This window comes from Glandiceps talaboti, chromosome 7, assembly GCF_964340395.1.
Source record: "Glandiceps talaboti chromosome 7, keGlaTala1.1, whole genome shotgun sequence".
In the NCBI taxonomy this organism is placed as follows: Eukaryota; Metazoa; Hemichordata; class Enteropneusta; family Spengelidae; genus Glandiceps; species Glandiceps talaboti.
Window position 1 is genome coordinate 9,151,768 of NC_135555.1, and position 27,409 is coordinate 9,179,176.

General features: G+C 34.1%; 1 protein-coding gene across 11 annotated transcripts in view; it reads right to left on the reverse strand.

Annotated features, from left to right (window-relative positions):
• LOC144437266 (uncharacterized) overlaps positions 1-27,409 on the reverse strand; it is a 183,425-nt gene that overhangs the window by 72,855 nt on the left and 83,161 nt on the right. For 8 of the 11 annotated variants that reach the window (XM_078126182.1, XM_078126179.1, XM_078126177.1 and 5 more), the window contains 20 exons: positions 25,628-25,750; positions 24,872-24,994; positions 24,206-24,328; positions 23,005-23,127; positions 22,418-22,540; positions 21,937-22,053; positions 20,951-21,073; positions 20,096-20,221; positions 18,185-18,307; positions 17,514-17,636; positions 16,616-16,738; positions 16,076-16,198; positions 13,396-13,518; positions 11,232-11,354; positions 10,311-10,433; positions 9,361-9,483; positions 7,696-7,818; positions 6,734-6,856; positions 4,826-4,948; positions 3,540-3,662 (listed from right to left, as the gene is read on the reverse strand). In XM_078126182.1, coding sequence (XP_077982308.1) covers positions 3,540-3,662; positions 4,826-4,948; positions 6,734-6,856; positions 7,696-7,818; positions 9,361-9,483; positions 10,311-10,433; positions 11,232-11,354; positions 13,396-13,518; positions 16,076-16,198; positions 16,616-16,738; positions 17,514-17,636; positions 18,185-18,307; positions 20,096-20,221; positions 20,951-21,073; positions 21,937-22,053; positions 22,418-22,540; positions 23,005-23,127; positions 24,206-24,328; positions 24,872-24,994; positions 25,628-25,750 — 2,457 coding nt within the window. The remainder of the gene's footprint in view (positions 1-3,539; positions 3,663-4,825; positions 4,949-6,733; positions 6,857-7,695; positions 7,819-9,360; positions 9,484-10,310; positions 10,434-11,231; positions 11,355-13,395; positions 13,519-16,075; positions 16,199-16,615; positions 16,739-17,513; positions 17,637-18,184; positions 18,308-20,095; positions 20,222-20,950; positions 21,074-21,936; positions 22,054-22,417; positions 22,541-23,004; positions 23,128-24,205; positions 24,329-24,871; positions 24,995-25,627; positions 25,751-27,409) is intronic. The other 3 variants (XM_078126175.1, XM_078126180.1, XM_078126183.1) reach the window with 3 other exon arrangements.

A 27,409-nucleotide genomic window follows, 5' to 3' on the forward strand; every position in this document is an offset into this window, starting at 1 on the left:
ACACTCCATGCAATTTTCACTCCTGCTGCATACTACAGTATGTGATTATAATTATCAAGAAATTGAATTCTGGACTATAGTATCCATTAAGGTTGGGGAGCACTGGTAACAGAAAGGAGAATATGGTAGAGCTGGCACAGTTTCCAATGCATTATACCATAATGATGGTGGGTAAACCCTGTAAAATGACATGGAACTGAGGTAGATTTTACCTACTTGCTACAAGCTAGGAATCTGGAAGAGTTCAGAAATGCTTCAAAGCAGCATGGACAATTCAGCTTGATGTGCAATTTTACACAACACAGCATATTTTAGTATTACAGAACTCACGTGTTTCACAGAATTCCCCAGTGTAACAATTAGAACATTGACAATTGTAAGCTGCACATGATCCTTGAACTTGAACACATGCTCCTCCATTTTGACAATTGGCATTATTACAAGGATTTTGCACTGAAGATGAAATCATACATTTATACATCAAAACAAATTCTTTGAATCTAAGAATATAATCTTGAAATTTCAATTTATCATATGCCAGGTGTCATATCCATATCATGTCCATTGTAATTCAATAGGGGATGGCACATATAATATTAAATTTGTTTACAAAAAGCATATCACTTTTATACAAAATTTTATACCAAAACCTCTTTTGATTGTATAAATAGAAACTATTGAATGCAACTTTAAATATCTTTTGTGCATATTGATAAAACTTAGATAAATTAGGCACATACATCTTTGAACTGGTTATGAAAAGCATACCATTTTATGAAACTTAAGAGTTCTCAGCAGTTATCTTTGTTGAGAATGGACGTGGCAGTTTGTGAATTTAATATGATGACCTGACCTCACTTAGAACTTTCAAACTCACGTGTCTCACAGTAGTCTCCAGTGTAACAACTTGGACATTGACAATTATACTCTGTACATGATCCTGTCACTGCGACACAGTTTCCTCCATTTTGACATTGGGCATTATTACATGGATTGAGCACTAATAATAAAAGGGTACATTCCAATACACACTGTTACAAAATCAAAACCTAAACTACATTTTTTGTACATCTGTATCTTACTGTAAAGCATGCTGTGCCACACACATCTTGGTGCAATAAACTATAACCCACAAAAACAACATACTATGTTTGTGTGCATATAAGCCACCCAAACTTACACTTGAAGTTTCAGTTACTATATGCTACGTTTGCCGTAGTCTCTTTGAGAAAACATTTTAGATAATCTATCTTCCACTTGACTATCTATTCTATTCTACAACACAGCAAACTATGAAATGTTGCAGAGAAACATAAGCCTAACAATCAAAGCAGTACTGTAAGTGAATACTTGCAGGTAGTAATTGTTAGACATGGCATTTACATTGTATGAATTTCATTCCATATCAAGCTATTCAGTTTTAAGTGACGGCTACAGGTGTAAACAACTTTCTAGTATCACGGTACATTTGACTGAAAGATTGCTGTATACTCTTGCAACTCCTTTTAACTTGATTGTAACTATAGTGATTTCAAAAGTGTATGCAGTGATGAATCTTTCAGCCTCACGATACACTAGTTTGTAAGATACAGCATGTCTTGCCACATTAGCACTCGATCAGGAAAAGGTTTGAGCAGTGTGTGAGGGTGACCCATCACAGAGTACCATACAGATTAATGATGCCAAGTTTACAATTTTTTGTGGGCAGCTTTAATTACTACTAGGTGTTACAATCTAGCTTGAGTATTTACACACCATGTAGCTTTACGTAAAATTTCCAAACTCACGGGTTTCACAGAAGTCTCCAGTGTAACAATTAAGACACTGACAGTTATACAGTGTACATGATCCTTGAACTTGAACACAGGCTCCTCCATTTTGACAATTGGAATTATCACATACATTGAGTCCTGATCAAATCACACAACATATAAAACAAATGAAACAAGTTGTAGAACATATACTAGGGATATTTTGGATGCAATAGACATCAGCTACTAATTAAAAAGATTCAAATACGGGTTATATCTGTTTCAGTACTACATGTATATGTTTAAGGACACAGTTCTTGGCATTAAGCCGCCCCTTGAGTAGTCTAGTTCCATGACAGACAGTATACACAATTTTACCATCTAGTCAAGGTCCCCAACAATTGCAGGTAATTCTGTGCTCCCTCCCACAGGGTTCTTATAAACATGATGACGTCCTCATGTCCCCATGTGATCTTAGTTTAAAAAATCTGGAGGAGGAGTTGGACAGTTGCATATCATTATTACTTGCTATATTCTCAAAACAATGGTCAAAACAGCTGTACCAAATGTATTAATTAGTGATGATGACAGCCTGTCAATTTGTGATGGATTACTACTCAGTGACATGAGCTGTTCGCTTACCATGACGTCCAAACACACTTGTCACCTTTCATTGGGACCTTGACTAGACGGTAAAAGTGTGTATACTGTCCGTCATGGAACTAGACTACACCTTGAGTTAACTAAACATTGTTTTAACTACTACAACACTTACTTCAAGGAAATGTCTTTGATGTCTACTTTCTACTAACCTGTCAAACCATAAATTATTATTATACCTCACTGAGAAACAGGAATGTAAGCTTAAAATGACAGGCAAATAATAATTAAGTTTCAACATTTCTAGCACCAATTCAGACAAATAGTATGAATTTATTAAATTCTTTCACTCACACTTAGCTCTTCATTTACTTTGTAATACATAAAAAAATGTACATGTAATTTAAATATTGAACTTTATTTAACCATGCATTCATTCACTTCTTCCCCACACAGTAACCGTTCATTTACTTTTTAATAATCTATTGTATTTTTATACCAACATTCAAAGGAAAGTTTGATCCAATATACACATTCAAGGTGCAGTGGATTCATGGTCTCATTCAGACAACTTTCCATTTCCTTTTTGTTATAATCTACACAGTGTACACAAAGTTTAAACTTATATATTGACGATAGTGTGGTTCCATTAACAAATCCTTGGTGCAATTTACATACAAGTCTGATAAATATTTCCTTTATCTTTGCATATATCATATTACAAGCATAGCTTTTTAACCGTAGGATTTCACATTGTATGGCTTACATTGCTATAAATACTTTACTTCAAGTTACTTGCATTATATACAGCAACAGCAATACTACATATTATTATAACCTTCTGTGAATTCATACCGCATAGCACAAGTATAAAATCTTCCTATTATGTAAGATTCTTTACAAAAAGCATACTATAATACTAACTTTTTATCAAAAAATTAGTATTGTGTGAATAGCAATTATTATAAATGCAACTTTAGATATCTTTTGTGCTGTTTATAAAACTTAGATAAAGGCGGACAACAAAAATTTTACAAAAGGTATTCTTTGACACTTAGTGTGTCAATGGCAATTATTACAAATGCTTTTAATATCTTTCGTGCATAAGTTATAAAACTTATTCTTGTAGAGAATGGAAGTGGCAGTTTGTGCATTAGGTATGATCTCATCTAGAATTTTCAAACTCACGTGTCTGACAGAAGTCTCCAGTGTAACAACTTTGACATTGACAGTTATACTGTGTACATGATCCTGTCACTGCGATACAGTTTCCTCCATTTTGACATTGGGCATTATTACATGGATTGAGCACTAATAATAAAAGGGTACATTCCAATACACATCTTAATACACACTGTTACAAAGTCAAAATGAAGTACATTTTTGTACATAAGTATCTCACTGTATAGCATGCTATGCTACACATATCTTTGGTGCAATAAACTATAACTCACAAAACCAACATACTATGTTTGCGTGGCAGGCATGAGTCAAAATATTATTTGGAGTTTCAGGTATTAAGCATTACTTTACCTTGGTCTCTACAACAACTGTGAGGAAGCATTTTAGATTACAAATCTTCCAAACCTTTCAAACTACTACACAATTAACTTTGAAAGCATTACATGTCGAGAAACATAACCTAATAGGCAAAGCATTATCAGCCAATACTTGCAGGGAATAATATTTCAACATTGTGACATTTTGCACTGCATGGATTTCATTCCATGTGAAGCTATTCAATTTTGAGTGACTGCTAACTTCAAGCAACAATTCAGATAGTCATTATTTTTTCTTCTGATTCTCATTACCCAACCGACCCAAATTTTCAGCTCTGACATCAAATTAAAAAAATATTTTTATTTTTGCTCGCCTTTAATATTTTGTAAAACAGTACCCTCTCTGACAAGAATAAGCAAGTGTCTGGACTGTCGACATCATCTACAGTCATGGGGGCGGCGATAACACTTGTTCACGAAGAGAGCATTTCTTTCATGACAGAAATTATTGAAGTGGGGGCTTAGAACATGGCAATTGTGTAGGGAAGCTGGGAAAGGGTTTGTTACCAGGAATCTAATAAAAAGAAGATAGAGAGGAGGAAAAGGAGAGGCGGAGAAACATCACAATGCTTTTTAATTTTTTAATTTTTTTGTTTTAAATCGACCGACTGACCCATAGTTGCAATGAAAAAGTAACGAGAAACATAAAAAGAATTGGGTCACTCCTTATTTAACTTATTTGTAACTAATGATTTCAAAGATATACACAATGATGAATCTCTGTCTCATAATACACTAGTCTGTAAGATACAACATGTCATGCCATGTTTACACTCAGGAAAGGGGTTGGTCAATGCTTTGCTGGTGGTGCCCAACTTACAGCCTAATGAGATCAGCTTCACAATTTGTGTGGGCAGCTTAAATTAGTTTGTGCTATTTCACAACATTTCGCTTTTAACAAATCTTTTAACTCACATGTTTGACAGAAGTCCCCAGTGTAACAATTAAGACATTGACAATTGTAAGCTGTACATGATCCTTGAACTTGAACACAGGCTCCTCCATTTTGACAATTGGAATTATCACATGCATTGAGTCCTGATCATCAAATCATACAACATACAAAACAAATAAAATATTTTATCATACATTTATTTACTACTAACAATGTTACCTATACTTGGATCAAGTAGTTTAGAAGTTGAAAGTGTTGAATACTTTATATATTAATGTGCATACATGATATCTGGAGAGACACATCAGACTTACTAGTTGGAACTCCTATTAATTGTAAGCTAACAAGTGATCACTGGAGTCTACATAAATCTTTCAGTCCATCTAACATTATACAATATGTAACTTATACACAAAATACACATCATGCAACAAAATTACAGTCGAGATCGATAGTTCAATGTAGGATAACAAACTAACTTCTTTTACTTTGCTATAATAGTTCTCATCCTATGAAATCGATTTTAATTTTAATGGATCTGCCCCTAAATACAAATATTTCTAAAATGATTCAAATTCAGAGATAAAAGAATGTCTGCGACATTAGATATGTGGAACTAAAATACATTACAGTATCAACATATGAACTTATTTTTCCTCACTACATACTGGTTTTGTATTCATAGCACTACATACTACTACATACTGGCTTTGTATTCATAGCACTACATACTACTACATACTGGCTTTGTATTCATAGCACTACATATGGACATTGTATTCATAGCACTACATACTACTACATACTGGCTTTGTATTCATAGCAAGTTACATACTACTACATACTGGTTTTGTATTCATAGCACTACATACTACTACATACTGGCTTTGTATTCATAGCACTACCAATACTACTACATACTGGCTTTGTATTCATAGCACTGCATACTACAGTAACTATATATATGTACTCACTTTGTATTCATAGCACTGCATACTACTAGTACTACATACTGGTTTTGTATTCACAATAATAATAATAATAATGTTGGGTTCTTATATAGCGCTTTCCCACTCTGTGCTCAAAGCGCTTTACAATTATTACCCCTGGCTCGGATCAGAACGGCACAACAGCCCTTTTAGTCTTCCTCAACTCCCCGGGGAGCATACAATCCATTGCAGCCATTTAAGCGCATAGGATTAAAGCCTTCACATTGCAACCTACATCCTACCAGGTCCTCAGTTATACATCTGGGTTGACTGAGGCACAGTCGTGGTTCAAATCTTGCCCAAGGACTTTAGCCACTCAGAAACAAACAGCAGACAGCGACGGGGCTCGAACCTGCAACCTGTAGATTCCAAGCCGGTCACGCTAACCATTCCCCATCATGACTCCATAGCTCTACATACTACTTGCTTTGTATTCATAGCACTACGTACTACTACATTCTGGTTTTGTATTCATAGCACTACACACTTGCTTTGTATTCATACAGGAACAGCAACATTACATATATGACCTTCCACGAATTCATACCGCATAGCAGAAGTATAAAAACTACCTCAAGCTTAATAAAGTAGAGACAGATTGTTTACAAAAGGCAGAATTACTTATTTTTTATCAAACCCTATTTTCACATTGTGTGAATAGCAATTATTATGAATGCAACTTTAGATATCTTTTGTGCATATTTATAAAACTTAGATAAAGGCACAGACAACATTGAGCTGTTTATGAAAAACATATAAATAATTTTATGAAATCTGCTTTGACACTGTACAAATGGCAATTATTCTAAAATTAATGTGACTTTTAAATACCTTTCGTGCAGTTATAAAACTTATGAGTTCTCAGCAATTATCTTTGCAGGGAATGGAAGTGGCAGTTTGTGCATTAGGTATGATCTCACTTAGAATTTTCAAACTCACGTGTCTGACAGAAGTCTCCAGTGTAACAAGTTGGACATTGACAGTTATACTGTGTACATGATCCTGTCACTGCGATACAGTTTCCTCCATTTTGACATTGGGCATTATTACATGGATTGAGCACTAATAATAAAAGGGTACATTCCAATACACATCTTAATACACACTGTGACACAGGTTATAAAGGCAACACCTAAAATACATTTGCGTACATAAGTATGTTACGGTAAAGCATGCTATGCTACACATCTCTTGGTGCAATAAACTATAACTCACAAAAAGAACATACTACATGTATGGTTGTGTGCGCAAGTCAAAATAATATTTGGAGTTTCAGGTATTAAGCATTACTTTACCTTGGTCTCTACAACTCTGAGGAAGCATTTTAGATTACAAATCTTCCAATTGACTATTTATTCTACTACACAACTAGCCTGAAAGATCAAGGCGTTGTTTCCACACTCATAAGTGGACCAATGACCAATTAGCTATGAAAGCATTACTTGCCGAGAAACATAACCTAACAGGCAAAGCATTATCAGCCAATACTTGCAGGGAATAATATTTCAACATTGTGACAATGTTGTGACAACATTTTGCACTGCATGGATTTCATTCCATGTGAAGCTATTCAATTTTGAGTGACTGCTAACTTCAAGCAACAATTGGGAAAGTCATTATTGTTGGAGTGACCCTATTTTTTTTCAGATTTTCATTACCCAACCGACCCAAATTTTCAGCTCTGACATCAAAATAAAAAAATATTTTTATTTTTGGCCATTTTGTGAAACAGTACCCTCTCTGGCAAGAATAAGCAAGTTGAAAGGGATTGGTCAATACTTTGCTGGTGGTGCCCAATAACCTTACAGCCTAATGATATCAGCTTCACAATTTGTGTCGGCAGCTTAAATTAGCTTGTGCTATTTCACAACATTTCGCTTTTAACAAATCTTTTAACTCACATGTTTGACAGAAGTCCCCAGTGTAACAATTAAGACATTGACAATTGTAAGCTGTACATGATCCTGATACTTGGACACAGGCTCCTCCATTTTGACAATTGGAATTATCACATGCATTGAGTCCTGATCATCAAATCATACAACATATAAAACAAATAAAATATTTTATCATGCATTATTTATTTACTACTATTAACAAAGTTTAACTTTTTACCTATACTTGACGATAAAGCAGGTTGAAAGTTGAAAGTGTTTAACTTAGTACTTGATATGGTGTGCATAAATGATATCTGGAGAGACACCATCAGACTTACTAGTTGGAACTCCTATTAATTGTAAGCTAACAAGTGATCACTGGAGTCTACATAAATCTTTCAGTCCATCTAACATTATACAATATGTAACATGTACACAAAATACACATCATGCAACAAAATTAGGGGCGAGATCGATAGTTCAATGTAGGATAAAAAACTAACTTCTTACTTTGCGGGGTTTCAGTCATCTTAATTCTCATCCTATGAAATCAAGTTTAATTTTAATGAATCTGCCCCTAAATACAAATATTTCTAAAATATAGCGCCAATGGCATTGTAGCACAACTGTAGTTTACTGTTGCTATGGATATGGTCTTGTTGCTAGGGATATTTGCATACATTTTTGGCTATGCAGTTTCAAGATATACGGTAAGATTTTTTAAAACTAAAATTTAGATTTTTAGACCTAATTTGCATATTGCTGATGGGATCATCACGTTATGAATACAGCTTCATCTACAAACCCCAGATACACCCCCATTAAATTTCAGCCCAATCTCTTCAGTAGCTTTGGAACTATTTGGCAAAAAAGATTCATTTTTAAACCTAATTTGCATATCACTTATGGGATCATCATGTCATGAACAATTCTTAATTTAAACTCCGCTAATAACATTCCCATCATATTTCAACCCAATCTGCTCAATAATGTTGGAATTATGGATGTATGCAAAAATCCCTAGTAACAAGACCACGTCCATAGCAACAGTCAAATACAGTTGTGCTACAATGCCATTGGCACTATTCTTTTATATTGGTGCCATTTACAAATTCTTGCACAGGTGCAATTTACACAAAGTTTGATAAACATTTACTTTATCGCTACATAAATTAACTTACAAGTATAGATTTCTAAGCTTTTTACCAAGATCAATACTTTAAGTTTAATACTCGCATTATATACAGCAAGAGAAACATTTAATAATATACAACTTTATGCAAATTCATACCATCTAGCAGAAACATTGACTGTACCTCAAGATAAATGAAGGCACAGACAACATTAAAACTCTTTACAAAAAGGATTCTATTATATTACATTTTATCAAAACCTATTTTCACATGGTGTGAACAGCAATTATTATCAATGCAACTTTAGATATCTTTTATGCATATTTATAAAATTTAGATAAAGGTACAGACAACATTAAACTGTTTACAACAGTATACCATATTGTTATGAAATCTACTTTTATGCTATGTTAATGGCAATTATTACAAATGTGACTTTCAATATCTTTCGTGCATAGTTATGAAACTTCAGAGTTCTGGGCAATTATTTTTGAAGAGAATGGAAGTGGCAGTTTGTGCATTAGGTATGACCTCACTTCGAATTTTCAAAACTCACGTGTCTGACAGAAATCTCCAGTGTAACAATTTGGACATTGACAATTGTAAGCTGTACATGATCCTGATACTTGGACACAGGCTCCTCCATTTTGACAATTGGAATTATCACATGCATTGAGTCCTGATCATCAAATCATACAACATACAAAACAAATTCAAACAAGTTGTAGAACATGGTAGGAAAATTTTGGATGCAATGAGCAACAACTACTAAAAGTTTAAATACTATTATTACGCAGCAGATTTCAAAATATCATATAGCGGCTCTATTTGATAGAAATTAGGAAACTACACATGCTATACTTTAAGATAGTAAGATTAAATGAATACAGTTTCTTACAACATTTTGTCAAAATAAAATGTATGGCTTCATTTCCTTATTATCATTACATAAATCAAATTACAAGCATAGATTTCTAAGCTTTTTACCAAGACCAACGTAGGATTTTGCAGTGTATGGCTTACATTGCTATCAATACTTTACTCGAAGTTACTCACATTATATACAGCAACTTTATATACAACCATCGGCAAATTCATACAAAATAACAGAAGTATAAAATCTACCTCAAGCTAAAAAGAGCACAGACAACATTAAGATTGCTTACAAAAAGCATACTATTATACTAACTTATTATCAAAACTTATTTTCACAATGTGTGAATAGCAATTATTATCAATGCAACTTTAGATATTTTTTGTGCATATTCATAAAACTTTATAGATAAAGGCATGGACAACATTAAACTTGTTACGAACAGCATACCATAATTTTATGAGATCTGCTTTGACACTATACAAATAGCAATTATTATAAAATTAATGTGACTTTTAAATATCTTTCGTGCATAATTATAAAACTTAAAGAGCTCAGCAATTATCTTTGTATGGGATGGAAGTGGCAGTTTGCGCATTAGGTATGATCTCATCTAGAATTTTCAAACTCACGTGTCTGACAGAAGTCTCCAGTGTAACAAGTTGGACATTGACAGTTATACTGTGTACATGATCCTGTCACTGCGATACAGTTTCCTCCATTTTGACATTGGGCATTATTACATGGATTGAGCACTAATAATGAAAGGGTACATTCCAATACACATCTTAATACACACCGTGACACAGGTTATAAAGTAAGAAAATCTAAAATATATTTTTGTACATCTGTAAACTCACTGTATAGCATGCTATGCTACACATCTCTTGGTGCAATAAACTGTAACTCACACAAAAAACGCATACTATGTTTGCGTGCATACAAGCCATACTTACAACACTTGAAGTTTGTTACTATACGCTTACTCTGCCTTAGTCTTTTTGAGAAAACAGATAGATAATCTATCTTCCACTTGACTATCTATTCTACAACAGAGCAAACTATGAAAAGTTGCAGAGAAACATAAGCCTAACAATCAAAGCAGTACTGTAAGCGAATACTTGCAGGTATGGCATTTACATTGCATGAATTTCATTTCATATCAAGCTATTCAGTTTTAAGTGACAGCTACAGTTTAAACAACTTTCTACTATCATGGTACACTTGACTGAAAGATTTTTGTTATTCCTTTTAATTAACTGTTAGATAAACTTGTTTGTAACAAGTGTACACAACAACAAATCTTTCAGTCTCGTGTACACTAGTCTGTAAGATACATGTGTCATGCCATGCTAGCACTCAAAATAGGGGGTGACTGATGCTTGAGGGCAGCCTATCACATGGTATCTTACAGACTAATGACACCAGGTTTTGTGGGCAGTATAAATTACTACTAGGTGTTACAATTCAGTGTTATTTTATAAACCAAATAACTACAACCTAGCTTGTGTATTTTCACACCATGTAGCTTTTTGTAAAATTTTCAAACTCACATGTTTCACAGAAGTTCCCAGTGTAACAATTAAGACATTGACAATTGTAAGCTGTACATGATCCTTGAACTTGAACACAGGCTCCTCCATTTTGACAATTGGAATTATCACATGCATTGAGTCCTGATCATCAAATCATACAACATATAAAACAAATGAAATATTTTATCATGCATTGTTTGATTAGCAGAAAGGTTTGCTTCCTACCTATATTTGAATCAAACAGCTACTGGCAGAATAAAATAAGTGCATGTGGTCAGTGGTCACACAGTTGTGATCATAGTTATAAATACAATATATACACACATACATATATCATATATATAAATATACATGAAATGACTGTGGAACTTAAAGTTGACAAAAAATGTCTTTATTTTGTGGAGTGGCCAACTGGTGTTCCCCTTTAATACACTATTCATAGGCAATGCCTACAGTTCAATCATCAAAATCTCCAGTACTTCAAATAATATATCTTTGTTTTGCATTCACTGCCAGACGATATTATTATAGCATTATGTTCTGCATATACTTGATTATCAATTTCCATAACTGTGTCTGTGTTGAATGCAAGACAAGTCAGTCTAAACATTACCAGTCATTCACAATTCAATGTCATGTTCAGTATTATATAATTATTTCGATCACACTTTAGCAGTTAAATATTTACTTTTCTTACAATCTATATTTTTGCTTTATACTGCAATTTAAATATAGTTTGGTGCAAATTCATGGTGCAATGGATTCATTCAATGTTTCCACTTGAACAACTTTTCATTACTTTTTTAAATATGAATTTAAACATTGTGCTTTTAGGTACAGCAAGGTTTAGTAGCAGCAATGGCGTTGTAGGACAACTGAATAGTTAAGATCTGATGTTATGTTTTGAAGTATTTATATACAACATCATTTTACAGTTGGTATAGTTGCTGGGTCAATATGTCAATTTTTTGAAAGTTTATCAACTTGCCTAACCATACATATACAGAATTTGACTGTTTCTATGGGTGGGATCTTGTTCCTAGGCATATTTGCATATATGTTTTGAATATTTTGAATTTGCTTTGCAATACACACCATCAACTGGCAGTTGCTATGGGTGTGGTCTTGTTTCTAGACATACTTGCATAGTCATGGTTGCTAGGGCCAGTTGTGTCAAAATGTTGTGAACAATATTTGTAGAATAAAAACTCCAAAAACATTCCATCGAATTTCAGCCCTATTCACCATAGTTCTCAAGATACAAGTTATGAACCAAAATTGAGATTTTTAGCCCTAATTTGGATAGCAATAATTGGATTATCATGTCGTGACTACATCTTCAAATATGCATCCCCAAATGCATCCTCATTAAATTTCAGCCCAATCTGCCCAGTAGTTTTGGAATGAAAGATTTTGACCAAAAAGTTGTATTTTTATACCTAATTTGCATATCACTCACCATGTCATGGACAATCCTTCATATAGCCATTACATGGAACATTCAAACCAAATTTCAGGCCAATTTGCCAAGTATTTTTGGAGTTTAAGTTTTATCTACCCCTAGTCACATTCTTTTTACCCAAAACGCCCATCTCTGATGTGATAAGTTTCATTTGAACAATTTTTCATCTACATGCCCTAAATAATGTCACTTATACATATACATACTTATACACAAACACACATACACACAGACATTTCATCATGCTTATAGCACTACTGAACCTCAATACAGCTGTGCTAATACATGTATTTTGGTGTGGTTTACAAATTCATGGTGCAATTTACAAGTTTGATCACTACTTCTTTTTCCTTGTTATTCATTACTTTTATGCATAGATTTCACCAGGATCAATGTAGGATATTGCAGCAACAGCATATTTATGTGGTACAATCTCTTATAAATTTATATTACAACATAACAGAACAACATCAGAACCTCAAGTTAAATGAACACACAGATAAGAACTTAAATTTACATTAAAAAGCATATTGCATGAAATTTTTTTCACTACTATCTAGTTTTAAAGTTTTGAGAAGAAATTACGAAAAAATGCAAAGCTTATACATAATATCTTTTGTGCAATATCGTGAAACCACAAGAGCTCTGTCAGTAATTATTTTTAAGAGAATGGGAGTCAAATTGCAATTTGTGCATCAGGTTTCTTAACATTGAACTCACGTGTCTGACAGAAGTCTCCAGTGTAACAATTTGGACATTGACAGTTATACTGTGTACATGATCCTGATACTTGGACACAGACTCCTCCATTTAGACATTGGGCATTATTACATGCATTGAGCACTGATGAGTGAATAAGAAGCATGTAGATTAATACTGTAAAACTATATATTCTGGGTTAATATGCAAAACAAAAATAATTGTGTGTCTCCGATAACAAGCACTTCAGGAAATAGGGTACATGTAGGTAGGTTGGGATTTTATATTATTTTAATTGTTTTTATTTTTGTCAGTCAGAATACCCCTTCTATGATAGTTCGATGAAATATGTACAGGCATCACTAGGGGAAGAAAACAGACATACTGAACTGTTTGATTTAGTGACTATACCCGTAACCAAAACATGCCTGTTGATGAATGCAGTAATGCTTCAAAAAACACAGAATTCTTCCACACACATTTTGTTCACAGCTTCATGCACTGCCACATGATCAACAGCCATGATCAAATTTTAGCCCTCGCATTTCCAAATCTAGTTTGCCAGGCTTGCTATCCTACCAAGTGAAATGGCAAGAACTTAAACCATTATAGGGGATATTGTGATTGCTTTACATCCAAATAGTAGCAATGTGTTCAGTACACTTAGAATATGTCCACATGTCAAGTTAATACGCAATACTATCTTTGGAATTCCAACTTGGATGTCAAGATGTTCGAGTTAGCTCTCCTCCTCCCTTGCAACAAACTGTAAAGAAAGTCTATTCGAGCCCTACAAAAATGTGACACAATTGACAGCTCATTTCTCAACATGATCAGTGCAGTTTGGAGATCAACTTGAGACTCCTTGGCCATTTATAGGTGATAACAAAACCTCTCAGTAATATCAAACAATAACACTACAGCGAGTACAGTGCAATGACGATATCATCATCAATGATGGTGTTCCTGAACAATTCATTCATTTTTCTCACTGAGTCAAATTATAATGAATACTCTGTATGAAGAAGTTTGAATGCTTTTTCTATATTTTAAGTTTTCCTGTTAGTTTAAATTTGTGAAAAAGATTATGGTATCATATTTGTTTTCATGTTCACAAATAGTGAATTTCTTTATACTGTTCAGCATTTGCTTAATCACACCCACACAGAAACCAACAAGAAACTGCATATGCCAAACTTCAATAGTAAGATCACATTTTTTGCTACATATAGTCTAAATGAAAACCATTTACATGTATTGCAGCCCCATGCAGACATTCCGGACAATGTTTTTCTTAGTATCAAACCCTCGATGAAGGGAGCATAAAATGTACTTTGTAGTATGAAACTTGTCTCTCATTTCTAATTGCCACAAACAAACACAATCACCATTTAATCGTGATCGAATCATACACATGATAATGGTATCCTTCACTGTTGACGTATGTCTTCACTTTCCAATATCTAACTTAATCAATCATTCTTCATTCCAGTAATGCTTGCATGTGTGCATGTTTTATGCAATGTGTTAACTTTTCATTATCAAAAAACTTACCAACAATGGCATACTGGTATTAACCAAAACACCAAGAAATTTCATGAATCCACTCTTGAATGCAAATTTCTTTACTCATTAACACCTTATACAAGTTTTCAACCACTTTGTATTTAGGTTTGATTGTGCTTTTCATGCAACAAGATATCATTAAACATATACTAGTTCTGTGAATGTATGTACTTTGGCTCTCAACTAATCTTATCTCATTTAGCTGCACAAATAAACAAGCATGAAAATGGAGCCACATCCACCGGTCATATCCTGAGTAACTACAGGTAATAAAGGCAGATTTCATTTCAAATCAATACATTTACTAACAACAAAAGCGTGATTGTAAGTACACTCCAGACAAAAATTGTTTATCCACAAATGATAAAGCGGAGAGAAAATGTGAAAATCTGTCTTTCCACAAAATTGTTTGTGAGCAAAAATAAAAAAAATTCACAGTATATTGCAAAAGCTATTACTTACAGATTTACAGCTGCTACGATGCTTGCATGGTGCACAAATTGGGTGACAACTGTGAAGCCACCAGATTACTAACTCAGCTGTTGTCAGACGTGCAGCAACATTGCGAGGATGAGCAATGCAATGGTAAAAGCTCCATATTGGTAGAAGTTAGGCACTTGGGCTGCACTTTATCTTGTTAAATGCCTCACAGCATTATAATGCCAAGGACTGAAGCATTAAATTGACTTAAAATTGCATTTAAAATATGAAGCTGCAGATTTGAAAAATTACATTTAATGGCATTCACCGCGTTCACTTTGCTTTTCAGTTTTCAACTTGAAGTTTGAATATGAAAGTTAGCAGATCTTGCGAGCTGTTATAACTTTGCAAGTGGTTAATTATCTTATGAGAGATTATTCTAGGAGACTTAAATATACAAGATTGCTATAAGATCTAAAGAAATGGTGCAAAATATTATGCGGCTGAACAGAGAAATGCCAGTGCATGAAATCTTAACACTTAAATGTGCAGCATGCAATGCTGAATTTGTGGTCATTATTTGACAGCTTATAGATTTAATATGTGAAAGTAGAAACCAAGAATAAAGCAAGCAGAGAACATAACAATAGAGAATACTGTTATGCTGAGAACTCTAATGCTTATCAACTGGATCTAAAAAATGCAATGTACTCACGTGTTGAACAAAACTCATCGGTGTAACATGATGGACATCTACAAGTATATTCCGTACAGGATCCTGGAGTTGCAACACAGGTTCCACCATTTTGACAAAAATGATTGGCACATTGATCTATCACTGTATAGAGATTATAAAACAATTTTTCAACCCCCAATAGAATACCAAACTTGAAAGTCAAGCTATCACCATCAGAAAAACTATGTCTTACACAAAGAGGTATAACAGTGTCATGCTACCAAAGTATGTCATGGAGTTGCAACTGGGTTTCCCCAAAAACTTGATGTTCTTTTTTATATGATTGTGTACTTTATGCTCAGTGTCTTTTAATCTACTTGTGTGGTAAAGTACAGCACTACATGACATTGCATGTATAACTCTTTTGAATAGATTAAATAATCAAGAGACATAGTAAAATTATATCTATTTATACAGACTGACTTTATAAGTTCCATATGCATTTCTTTGTAAAATTATGGCCTACCTTGAGCACTACCGGTATAGCTTTTAGAAACACAATTTTTTTTACATACTTACCAACATTGCAAAAAGTCCCACTGAAGCAACCAACACAGTTGCAACGATAATTAAAACAGGAGTCTTGGAATGGCTCACAGACTCCACCATTCTCACACAGATGGCCATCACAGGCAAAGATTTCTAAAAAATAGATATGTAGTCTTAATCATTAATATCACAACTTTCCCTACTGAGTTGTTACAGATTATCAACATTTTTTTCTTTTTACTACTAAACTGTCTAAGGATCAACAACCTTCTGAATTTCATGGTCTGTAATATCAACAACATTTTCTTTCTACTACTAAATTATTACAGTAGATCAACTATCTTTTTCCCCCCTACTCTATAGTTACAGTGTATCAGTAACTTTTTCTTTCTCCTGTCAAATTTTTGCAGACTTCTTAACTATTTTCTCTTTCTGTTACTGAATTGTTACAGAGTATGGTATCAACAACTTTTTACGGACAATTAAACAATGTCACATAAGCTCAACAAATGAACATCGTTCAATTAGGTCAAAACCCCCCTCCCTCTAAACAAATAGTCAGAAGTGCGACATCAATCGTTTATATTTGATGTAAAACATGATGGAAATTGTAGCAGTCACACCATTACGATCGATGCAATGTAAAAACATGATTGCAAATATATTAATTTAAAAATACTACCAGAAACCCAGCACCATATCTTACAATAAAAGTATATTTTTATCAACTTATCATAATCTCACATTCCCAGTAATGATACAAAAGCTGTTATCAATGAAGAAGTGAAATTTTTCTGTCAAAATTTGGTTAGAAGTGAGAAAATGAAGTTCAGCAATTGCATTGACGCCTGACACCCCCCCCCCCCAAGGAAATTAATAATATGTGTGGTACATTAAATTTAAATTAAATGTATTTGACATTACTTACGGTTTTCACACCTATCACCTTCATAACACTGTGGACAGCTGCATGTATAAGAAGTGCAACTTAAAGGTACAGGAGAACAGAATCCACCATTTTGACATTGGTGATTTGTACACGCATCAATAACTGTTTTACACAAGGAGAAAATATCATTATATTCATACACGCATAGCAGAAATGGGCATCGGTATTGTGTTTCACTGATATAGGCCATGACAATTTTACAAACAAACCCAAAATAAATTATCAAAGAGGTACCGCATACAGTTGGAATATAGGAAGTGACAAGTATTCATGTTGCTCATCAGTAGGAGAGTAAACAATTGAAAGTAAACAATTGAAGCCATTAAAATCATCAAGTCCATGTGACACTGCAATCATTTCAGCAGTACTTTAGCACACACCTGTTTCTAGTGGACTGTAAAGGTATATTGCTGCAATGATTATAGCTCAAAGTGATTAAGGGAAAGGACCCTACTGTGTGTGTGTTTGGTGCCTGTTCTTGATAGACTAGAGTTGAAATGTGTCTTTGTTTAGGTAAGAAATATTGTCTCCCATGATTGAAATACCACAGTTCAGTTCGACTGAAAATAAGTAAAAGTAATACTAAGTGTATTTTTGACAAATTGGAGTTTTTGAATGTACTGCTTTGTGAGTAAATTATGTTAACTTACACTGTGTACAATATTGTCCAGTATAGCATTCTGGACATGTGCAGGTCCATTCTGTACAGGAACCTAGTGTTTCAACACATGTACCACCATTCTGACAGAAGGAATTTTCACATGCATCTCTTCCTACAATATAAATACAAACTTTTATGCTAATTTGCACACATATTGCCTAAGTACGAGGGTACTAGTAGACATCTTTTACCACAAGCGCTGTTATGCAGCAACTATTTCCCCAAGCTGAAAGCCAAGAAAAATAGACACTTCATAATTGCACGGGGGTAATATGACATCTACTAGTGCCCGAATAAGGCCAGGCAGTAAGTGTTTTATAACATATAACATTTTCAGGCACATACAGCTGTGGATGTGAATGATTATTTCCATAGTCAAAGCAAATCCCCAATAAGATGTCTATGCTACATGAATATTGCCCTAGGGAAAGTAGAATGTGACTAGTGCAACTATAGGCAAATTGAGGTCACTATGAGTTGATAGTCCATAGCATGTGATATGATCTATGCCAGCCAATCACTGAAGGCTATGTGAAAATGATGCGTTATTAAAAGACATTTCCTTTAAAGAATAAGTCTACATGATCGACATACCCTATGCATGCTTGGTCTAGCTATCATCTGCATTACTGTAAATTCTCATGCCATATTGTAAAAATAGCACCAATGAAGAGCAACTGTATTTGGCTGTTACTATGCGCACACACACACACACACATGCACACACACAGAGACAGACAGACAGACGGACAGACACAACACCGTGCCTATAGCACTACTGCACCTTATCAGTTCAGTTGTGCTAATAAAACCTGACATCTACACTGTACATGTGGTAAATTGACTCAGTAAATTTAGGACTTGGGCTAAAGTAAATGAAAATACAAAGTTACATTTATCATGATATTTTAACAAAATTCTCCTGGAAAAGTAAGACATTAGAAACATACTATAGCTGATACACACTAAATCTTGTATTGGTGATTAATGAATTTTGATATGTTTTACTTATTTTGATGTAAAGGCCAAGGTCAATGCAAGTACAAGTATTAAAGGTTATGGTCCTAAGACTTCACAGCTGATCTTGACATATAGATGGCAATTATATTGGAAATATTTGACTTCATTAAATTGATATGACTTTCATTATACTAAGAAGATTTCAATATCCTTTAGGGATTTAGGGGCAATCATACAATATGTCACACACACTCAATAAATGAACTTTATTTATTTTAATGGAGGGGGGCGGGGAAATCTGGTGTCAATGTCATTTAATACTGAACTTCATTTTCCATTTCTATCAGTCTATCAAATCAATCAAGTCATTTATAAAGTACCCAATACGTAATTGTTGAAAGCTCTGTTGAAAAGGTGTTTTAAGGTTCTTCTTAAAAGAATAAGCTGTGGGCTTTTGACATATTTCCAGAGGTAAAGTGTTCCAGAGGCACAGTGCTGCACGCAAAAAGGCACACCTATCAAATGAAATGAGTCTATACTTGGGGGGCTCATAAAGAAGACATTTGTTTGAGGAACAAAGTCTGTGAGGATTCAACTTTGCCTGATTAGAGCGTCTGATAAGTATAATGCCGATTGGTTGTTTGAAACCAAATTTCATAAACTTTCAAAAACTTACTGCTTTAATTGTGATATACAGTGCTGGGTTTCTGGTTAGTATTTTAATGTGTTTAATATCATGTTTTACATTGATTGTAGGGATGTGAGTGTTACAATTTTCACCATGGTTTACATCATATGTAAACGTTTTGATGTCGCATACACAACACCGTGTCGTGCTCTTCACTTTTGAACATTCGTTTAGCGGGAGGGGGAGGGGGAAGGTTTTTTATTGAGTTTGTGTGACATTGTGTGATCGTCCCATTAAAAAAATATTTCTCACGGGTTTCACAGTTGCTGCCGAAATAGCAAGTTGGGCACTGGCATGTATAGATCTCACAATTTGCTCCAGGGAATGATGTACAGGTTCCACCGTTCTGGCATGGGAAATTGTTACATGGATCATTGACTATGGAAGAAACAAAAGATTCTTAATTAGCATCAACAAAGTGACTACAGGTTTGTACAAAATTCATCTGAAATCATCTGCAGTAGAAAAAATGAATCCAGTCACCACAAGTCACATGCTAGATCTAGAATATTTACTCTCAATATTGAATATTATCATTGCATTCTGTCAACAATAAATTAATCTTTCGTGGCAAGAGGCATCATAACCCTGATGAATGGAACTGTTTATCCCTTAAAAGTGGCACAAGCTAAGTTTATATGTGTGTAGGTGTAGTTCTTACTGCATATTGAAAAGGTACTGAGTCTCACATTATTGTACCTATTGACACACACTTAACCATCTCTTGCAATTGACTGAACTCAAACCTGGTATTAGGATATAACTTATAAACGATACCATGATGTAATTTATGTTATGTACACCAGTACAAAAAATGTTCAAGAAATTCCTACAATGCAATCAACTGTTCTGACAATTCCAGAAGACAATCATAAAGTTATAGACAACATGTATCAACATTATTATTGTACTGGAATGTGGTTTTATTGATGCCATTTTAGCACCATCCTGATCCAGTACGTCACTACCTTCAAACCCTAGATATCATGGTGTTTTTTTTAAATAATAGTTAAAGCTACCAGCTTCAGTGTTTACTCATCTCTGTATGTCATAATCTGTCTTTGGATGTTTACATGGTTTTCTATATATATACAGAATGATACTTACATATTTCACAAAGTTGTCCGCTATAACAACTTGTACATATACATGTGGTAAGAGTACAGGATCCTGACACTTCCTGACAAGTACCTTGGTTTAGACATGGGTTTGTGGCACATGCATTTGCTCCTGAAAAAGATAAGGGAACAATTATGTTGCTTAGTAAAATTGAATTATTAAATTAAAAAGAAAATAATGTGCTTTGCAAGCATTTCTCCCCAAACAACCAACTGGATTGTGTTAATATACAGCTGTCATATACATTTATGGATGCCTATATGCATGAACATTGCTGATAGTTGAATTTTGTTTGGGAAAAGCTCATCTACTACTTGTGAAAGAATCAGACAAAACCATAGAAATGATTAAAACAATTTACAATTCTAGTGCTCAAATGATATTATATAGCTACCACCAAAAACCCTAACATGCACTTATTCAAAGTATAAATTTCCAATATAGAGATGACTGTGTTATGTATACTGGCAATTGTAAGGTTTTCAAAGGGGTAATGATGAGATTGCCTATATTCGTGTGATGTACAGCAGCAGACTTTGGACTACGATTTTATGTGGTGACAGCCATGATCATTGAATACTATAGTAGCTTCATTTGATCATTTCCCACTGTTCAATGGCTAAAGTCAGTGGCATTATCAAGCAAAGTTCTGTTAGTTTTATTTCAAATCAAGTAATTTTTAGGACACTCATGGAGTTGTCTTAGCCACATTTTGTTGACTGCTACATGTCGTGCATTTTCCCTCATCTGGAATATTACTCTCTTTTGACACTTCTTTCGAAAATCACTGCTCGGTGAGTAAACAGAACATGCAGAAAATTTGCTATCCTACTTACAAATCTTGAACAATTTAGTGCCACTATATGGTACAAGTACAGCTATAGCTGTTGCATGTAGTTTGAAGACAAGCACCTCCATTCTGACAACTGTGAGTTGCACATGGATCCAAAACTAAAAACAAATGTGTTACTTACGGATTTCGCACAATGTGCCACTATAACACTGGGGACAAGTACAGCTATAGGTGTTGCATGTAGTTTGAACACAAGCACCTGCATTCTGACAATTGTGAGTAGCACAAGGATTCAATACTGAAAGAAATATAAACCAAATTCAAATATGTGACTATTATCAATTCATGAATTTCTCAACACCTGAAATACAGTTACATAACAATAAGGAGAAGTATGGTAACTACAATATGTAACTTATTAATAGCATTTCATGTTAACTTTAAACAAAATAAGTACAGGTTAGTGTAAATGATCAAACTGTAAGTCTCTCTCTCTCTCTCTCTCTCTCTCTCTCTCTCTCTCTCTCTCTCTCTCTCTCTCTCTCTCTCTCTCTCTCTCTCTCTCTCTCTCTCTCTCTCTCTCTCTCTCTCTCTCTCTCTCTCTCTCTCTCTCTCTCTCTCTCATATGTATTTACTCATATGCATGCAATAAAAATACTCACATGTCTCACAAAATCTCCCAGTGTAACAGCCAGAACATGTACATGTATATTCAGTACAAGAGTTAGGAACCGACACACAGTTCGCACCATTTTGACAATTATTACTTCGACATCCACTCAGTACTGTTGGGGAAAAAAGTATAGCTATACATAGTGTAGAGGACTTCATTTTTACATTGTAAAGGCCTAAGATTCAATCCTAGGTTCTCTCCACATTTTCTTATTGTAGCCATTTGGATCGGCAGTGAAAATCTAAGTGGGGTCAGGTAACTTGAACCACACAACTTTTTTTTTTTTTGGGGGGGGGGGTTTATAATCATAAATCTAATATGCAACATGGTATGCTGTATTCTCATCATAATATTTCAATGAATTTGCCACAAAATCTTTCAATTTCAAAAAATTAAAAGCTAAAATTGTCTGTATATATGCAGACATTGTTCACTTTCAAACACATACATTGAAATGGTCAGCCTGTATGTATTCAGTAAATCAAATTAATGCATTTTAAATTCAAAGCAACAATTTTCTTTTCCTTTTCTCTTTTCGTATTTCCTATAATTGAAAAAGTAAAAGGGTAAACTTACATACAGTACAGAGATCACCAGTATAACATTCTGGGCAAATACATGTTGATAATGTGCAGGAACCATCAACTGGTTGACATACTCCACCATTTTGACAGTTTCGACTCTGACATGGATCTTGTCCTGGTTATAAGTTAAAAAATGATTATGCATTGGAGAGAGAGAGAGGCACAAGAATTTGATAAAGATGTTACAAGATGAGAATACAGTTTCGATGAGATGCCAGGGATATCAAATTCATTGAGAGTGGCTAAGGTTTCATGACAAGATAAAGACAACAAGGATTGAGTGACCTCTCTGTGTAAGTGTTTCATTGTGTGGCATGGGCACCACTGTATAGTTGGATGCTAGAATATTTAAATCATGAAAAAATCGAAAAAGTTTATATATACAAAGTATCTATTGTATACCTAAAATAATATAGGCTTGGTGTTTCACTCATGGGACAGTAAGTTTTTTGACACAGAGCTAGACGTATTTCAACCATGAAAATGAAAATGAAAGATTACTTATATTTTACCCTTCACTATCACTTATTTAATGACTAGTAGTCACTGGCAAAACTCCCACCGTATTAACTGCTGTCATACTGTATTCTTATACATGTACTCTGAATAAACTGAAGTAATTTTATAATGCTATGTATTACACTAGAGTATCAAAGCAGTTTATATAGCAGGAGTTTTGCTAGTGGCTGCTGGTTGTTAGACAAGTGATAGTGAGTGGTAAAATATAAGAGACCTTTTATTTGTATATGAAAAAAACTCACAACTTATAATGTTCTTTTCATGTTCTTAATGACTGCTTCTTACAAACATCCACAATTATTTGTTATGCATACATAATGTCACACGATATGATCAAATTAACACTGTGACAGTAATTCAAAGTTTCTTTCACTAAGAATTTTTTAAGACTGCTTTGTTTTGATGGTAAAATCTTTACTTGACAACATTTTGGCCTAGATTCTTGTTTTTTCATTTTTATCTTTATGAATTTTATAGATTTTAGAAAAGAAAAATACAGAGAGAAATTTAAAATGGTATTTCCAATTTATCAGATTTTAAAGTGTTTTTTTTTAAAAAACTTTTTTGATTGTGTTTTGTTGTGTTTTTTTCCCCCTTCTGTATGAAGTTCCAAATCTAAACTTGGTATATCGATTAGATAAAAAAAACCCGCAAATAAAACAGTATAATCTCACGTGTTTCACAGGACTGTCCAAAGTAGCATGCTTGGCAGGTACACTGATAGAAAGTACAAAGTCCTGGATATGATGTACATGTACCACTATTCTGGCATGGTGAAGAATTGCATGGATCATTAACTGTAATAAAGAGAAATCAGTTGGGTTGAATGGGGTGTAAGAGGTGTGGGGGTTACATAAATATGACCATGGCAAATGTTTATGTGTGTCTGGGTGGTAAGAGGTGTGGGGGTTAAATATATAATGACTGTGGCAAATGGTTGCATGTGTCTGAGGTGTGGGGTTACATAAATATGATGATGGCAAATGTTTATGCGTGTCTGAGTGTAAGAGGTGTGGGGGTTAAATAAATATGACCGTGGCAAGTGTGTGTGTGTCGGGGTGGGCAGTATATATAAAGAGGTGCTTGTATAAAATGACCTCATTTTCAAAGAATTATAATTACTTGTAAAGTTGATGTGTATTTATGACAGCCCTGTAAATAGACTCATAATTGTCAGATGATTTCGCATTGAATAATTTTGAAATGTCAATTGTCCAATTGGCTTTTGGGTGTGTTCACACACACATATACATGCATACAACCTTTATTGCCTGCTATAACAGCACTATTGAACCTTCACTCAGTTTTGCGAGTGACAGAAAGAAGCAGAGTATATTTACATGTTTCACAAAAGGTTCCCAGGTAACAATCATTACAACTACATGTGTATTCGGTACAGCTATTGGAAACTGCTTGACAGAGGCCTCCATTAGTACACTGATGTCCATCACAGGCATTTAGTGCTGAAAAGCAAAAATGCAATTTGTATGTTACACATACAGACAGGAATCATTACAAAATTATAGACTGAATATAGGAAATCGCTCCATGTTTACCATCTTCTTGGTCAAAGTAGTATAAACAAAATATGACTGGTTTCTATATTTCACATCACCTGCTTTTACCCAGCAGTCATGCTAAGGGGTGATCCTATTTTTTTAATGTTTCCTATTAAAACCGCTCTGACATCAATATAAAAAAATACTTTATTTTCTCCTGCCTTTAATATAACAGCACCCTCTCCCTGGCAAGAATAAGCTAGTGCCTGGACTGTCAATGTCATCTACAGCCATGACAATGTTTGTTCTTTCATGACAAAGTTATTCATACAAGTAGTGAGGCTCAGAGAACATCCCAATTGTGTAGAGAAGCTGGGAAAGGGCTTGTTACCAGGAATCCAATAAAAAGAAGATAGAGAGAAGGAAAAGGAGAGGCAGAGAAACATGAAGAAAATAATTTTTCATTTTTTATATAGTGCTTTCTTAAAAAATCAACTGACTCACCCATAGTTGCCATGAGAAACATAAAAAAAATAAGGTCACTTTAAACTATGTAAAGAGGAGAAACTGAAGTTTTGTGAGAATTAAAATACTTACGTGAATTGCAGAAAGTTCCTTCCCAACAGCCTAGACATGTACATGTATACAAAGTACACGAGTTTGCAGTTTGGACACATTGAGCACCATTTTGACATTGGTTATTTTGACACGCATTGATTGCTGTTGAAAGTGATATGAAAATCGTAGCATCAACGGAAAGACAATACATGCACAAGAATAGCATGATTTTTCATAATTATTTTAGTATCATAGGAACTTTGAATACAGCTATTAAAGTAGTACAGCATGAAGAAATGCCAAATAATTGCTTGCAGATTTACTGGTACAACAATCAATGTAAATTATAATTTAATCAACTTACAGAACCAAATTTACTAAACTTTTTTTTAATAAGTACTGTATGGGGTTGAGCTGATCCCTTGATAGAACCTTTATGAGAGTTCACATTATTAATTCTAATTCTGCAAGTGATTGAGAAATGACACTGTGACTGTGTACATGGGAAGTATTCCTGATATTGTTTTTTTTCCACGTTCTGCAAATTTTAATTGAAAACGCATACCAAAGGAAATAGAGCAATTGATTTACCACAAGCAATTAAAGTACTCAATATTTATCATGTGTAAGAAAGCCCTTTGAAACACATATTAAATATGAAATATCTTGCTACTTATCTGTATTTTTACAACTAATGATTCAGAAATATCAGGATGCATTACTGGGTACATTTTCAGTGACGTTCTAAAAGAGGAGCTTTGTAAATTCTTCTTGAATGCAGGCCACAGCCGTGAAGAAACATATATCATTCCTAATTGGCATACATATGATTACCTTTCACTGTTTTTTAAACCATGTGGCCTTAACTATTATATTGATTTTATCAAAAAGACAGGTTAATTCACAAATTGCACCCCATTACCTTTTTTTAGGAGCACACTATAAGGCAATGAGCGCCATCACCCTGATAATTCATAAAATCAATCACTATGACAACATAATTCAACTGAAAACATGTCACTGTGGTAATCTAGCTTCAGTTTACTAAGATAGACACAAACTAAAACTGTTGTTGCAACATACTGATACAACAGTGATAAGCTATTGACTGGATGTTGATTTAATTATTAAGTCTCAGTAGGGCAGCTCTCTGAAAATCAGTTCTATAGAAACTTGCAGTGTACTGTTTTTGTACTTCCAATGTTTACACTATCTTGATCGCCGGGTGATTAAATTCGCAAAACAGAGGAACCGCTGCCACCTGCTTGTGTAACCAAACAACACTAGTTTTGGTTTGTGTCTGTCTTAGTAAACCAAAGCTTCTACTACCAGAGTCATATCTGCCAGCTAGCATAGCAAGCATCTATTTGTGATGCCAATAAAGCAAACTATTACACTATAGGCAAATGCAAGCATTCTATAGACTATACATTCCAATGATTAGAAAACAGAAACTAAAATGCTGTGTTCAATGGATCTTCAGTGTCGTTCTTAGTGGAGGAAAACATCAAGATTGATTGTCAACTGTGTAGGAATAAGATAGATATCATTACATGTGGTGTAAATATAAAAAAAAATACAATACACACTCTGTGAACAAATTTCAAAATCAACAGCTCTGTAGATACCAAATTTTAAACCTGTATTAGTTGTATTATTTTTTTGAACAAACAGGCAACCAACAATACACTATATTAACTGAATTTTTTTAAATATCATGAATTAGACATTGTACATGTCAATTAGCACTCTATTTTATCTATAAGTACAATGCAGTATACATTGAAATCATAATTCATGGGGGGGGGGGGGGGGGGGAGC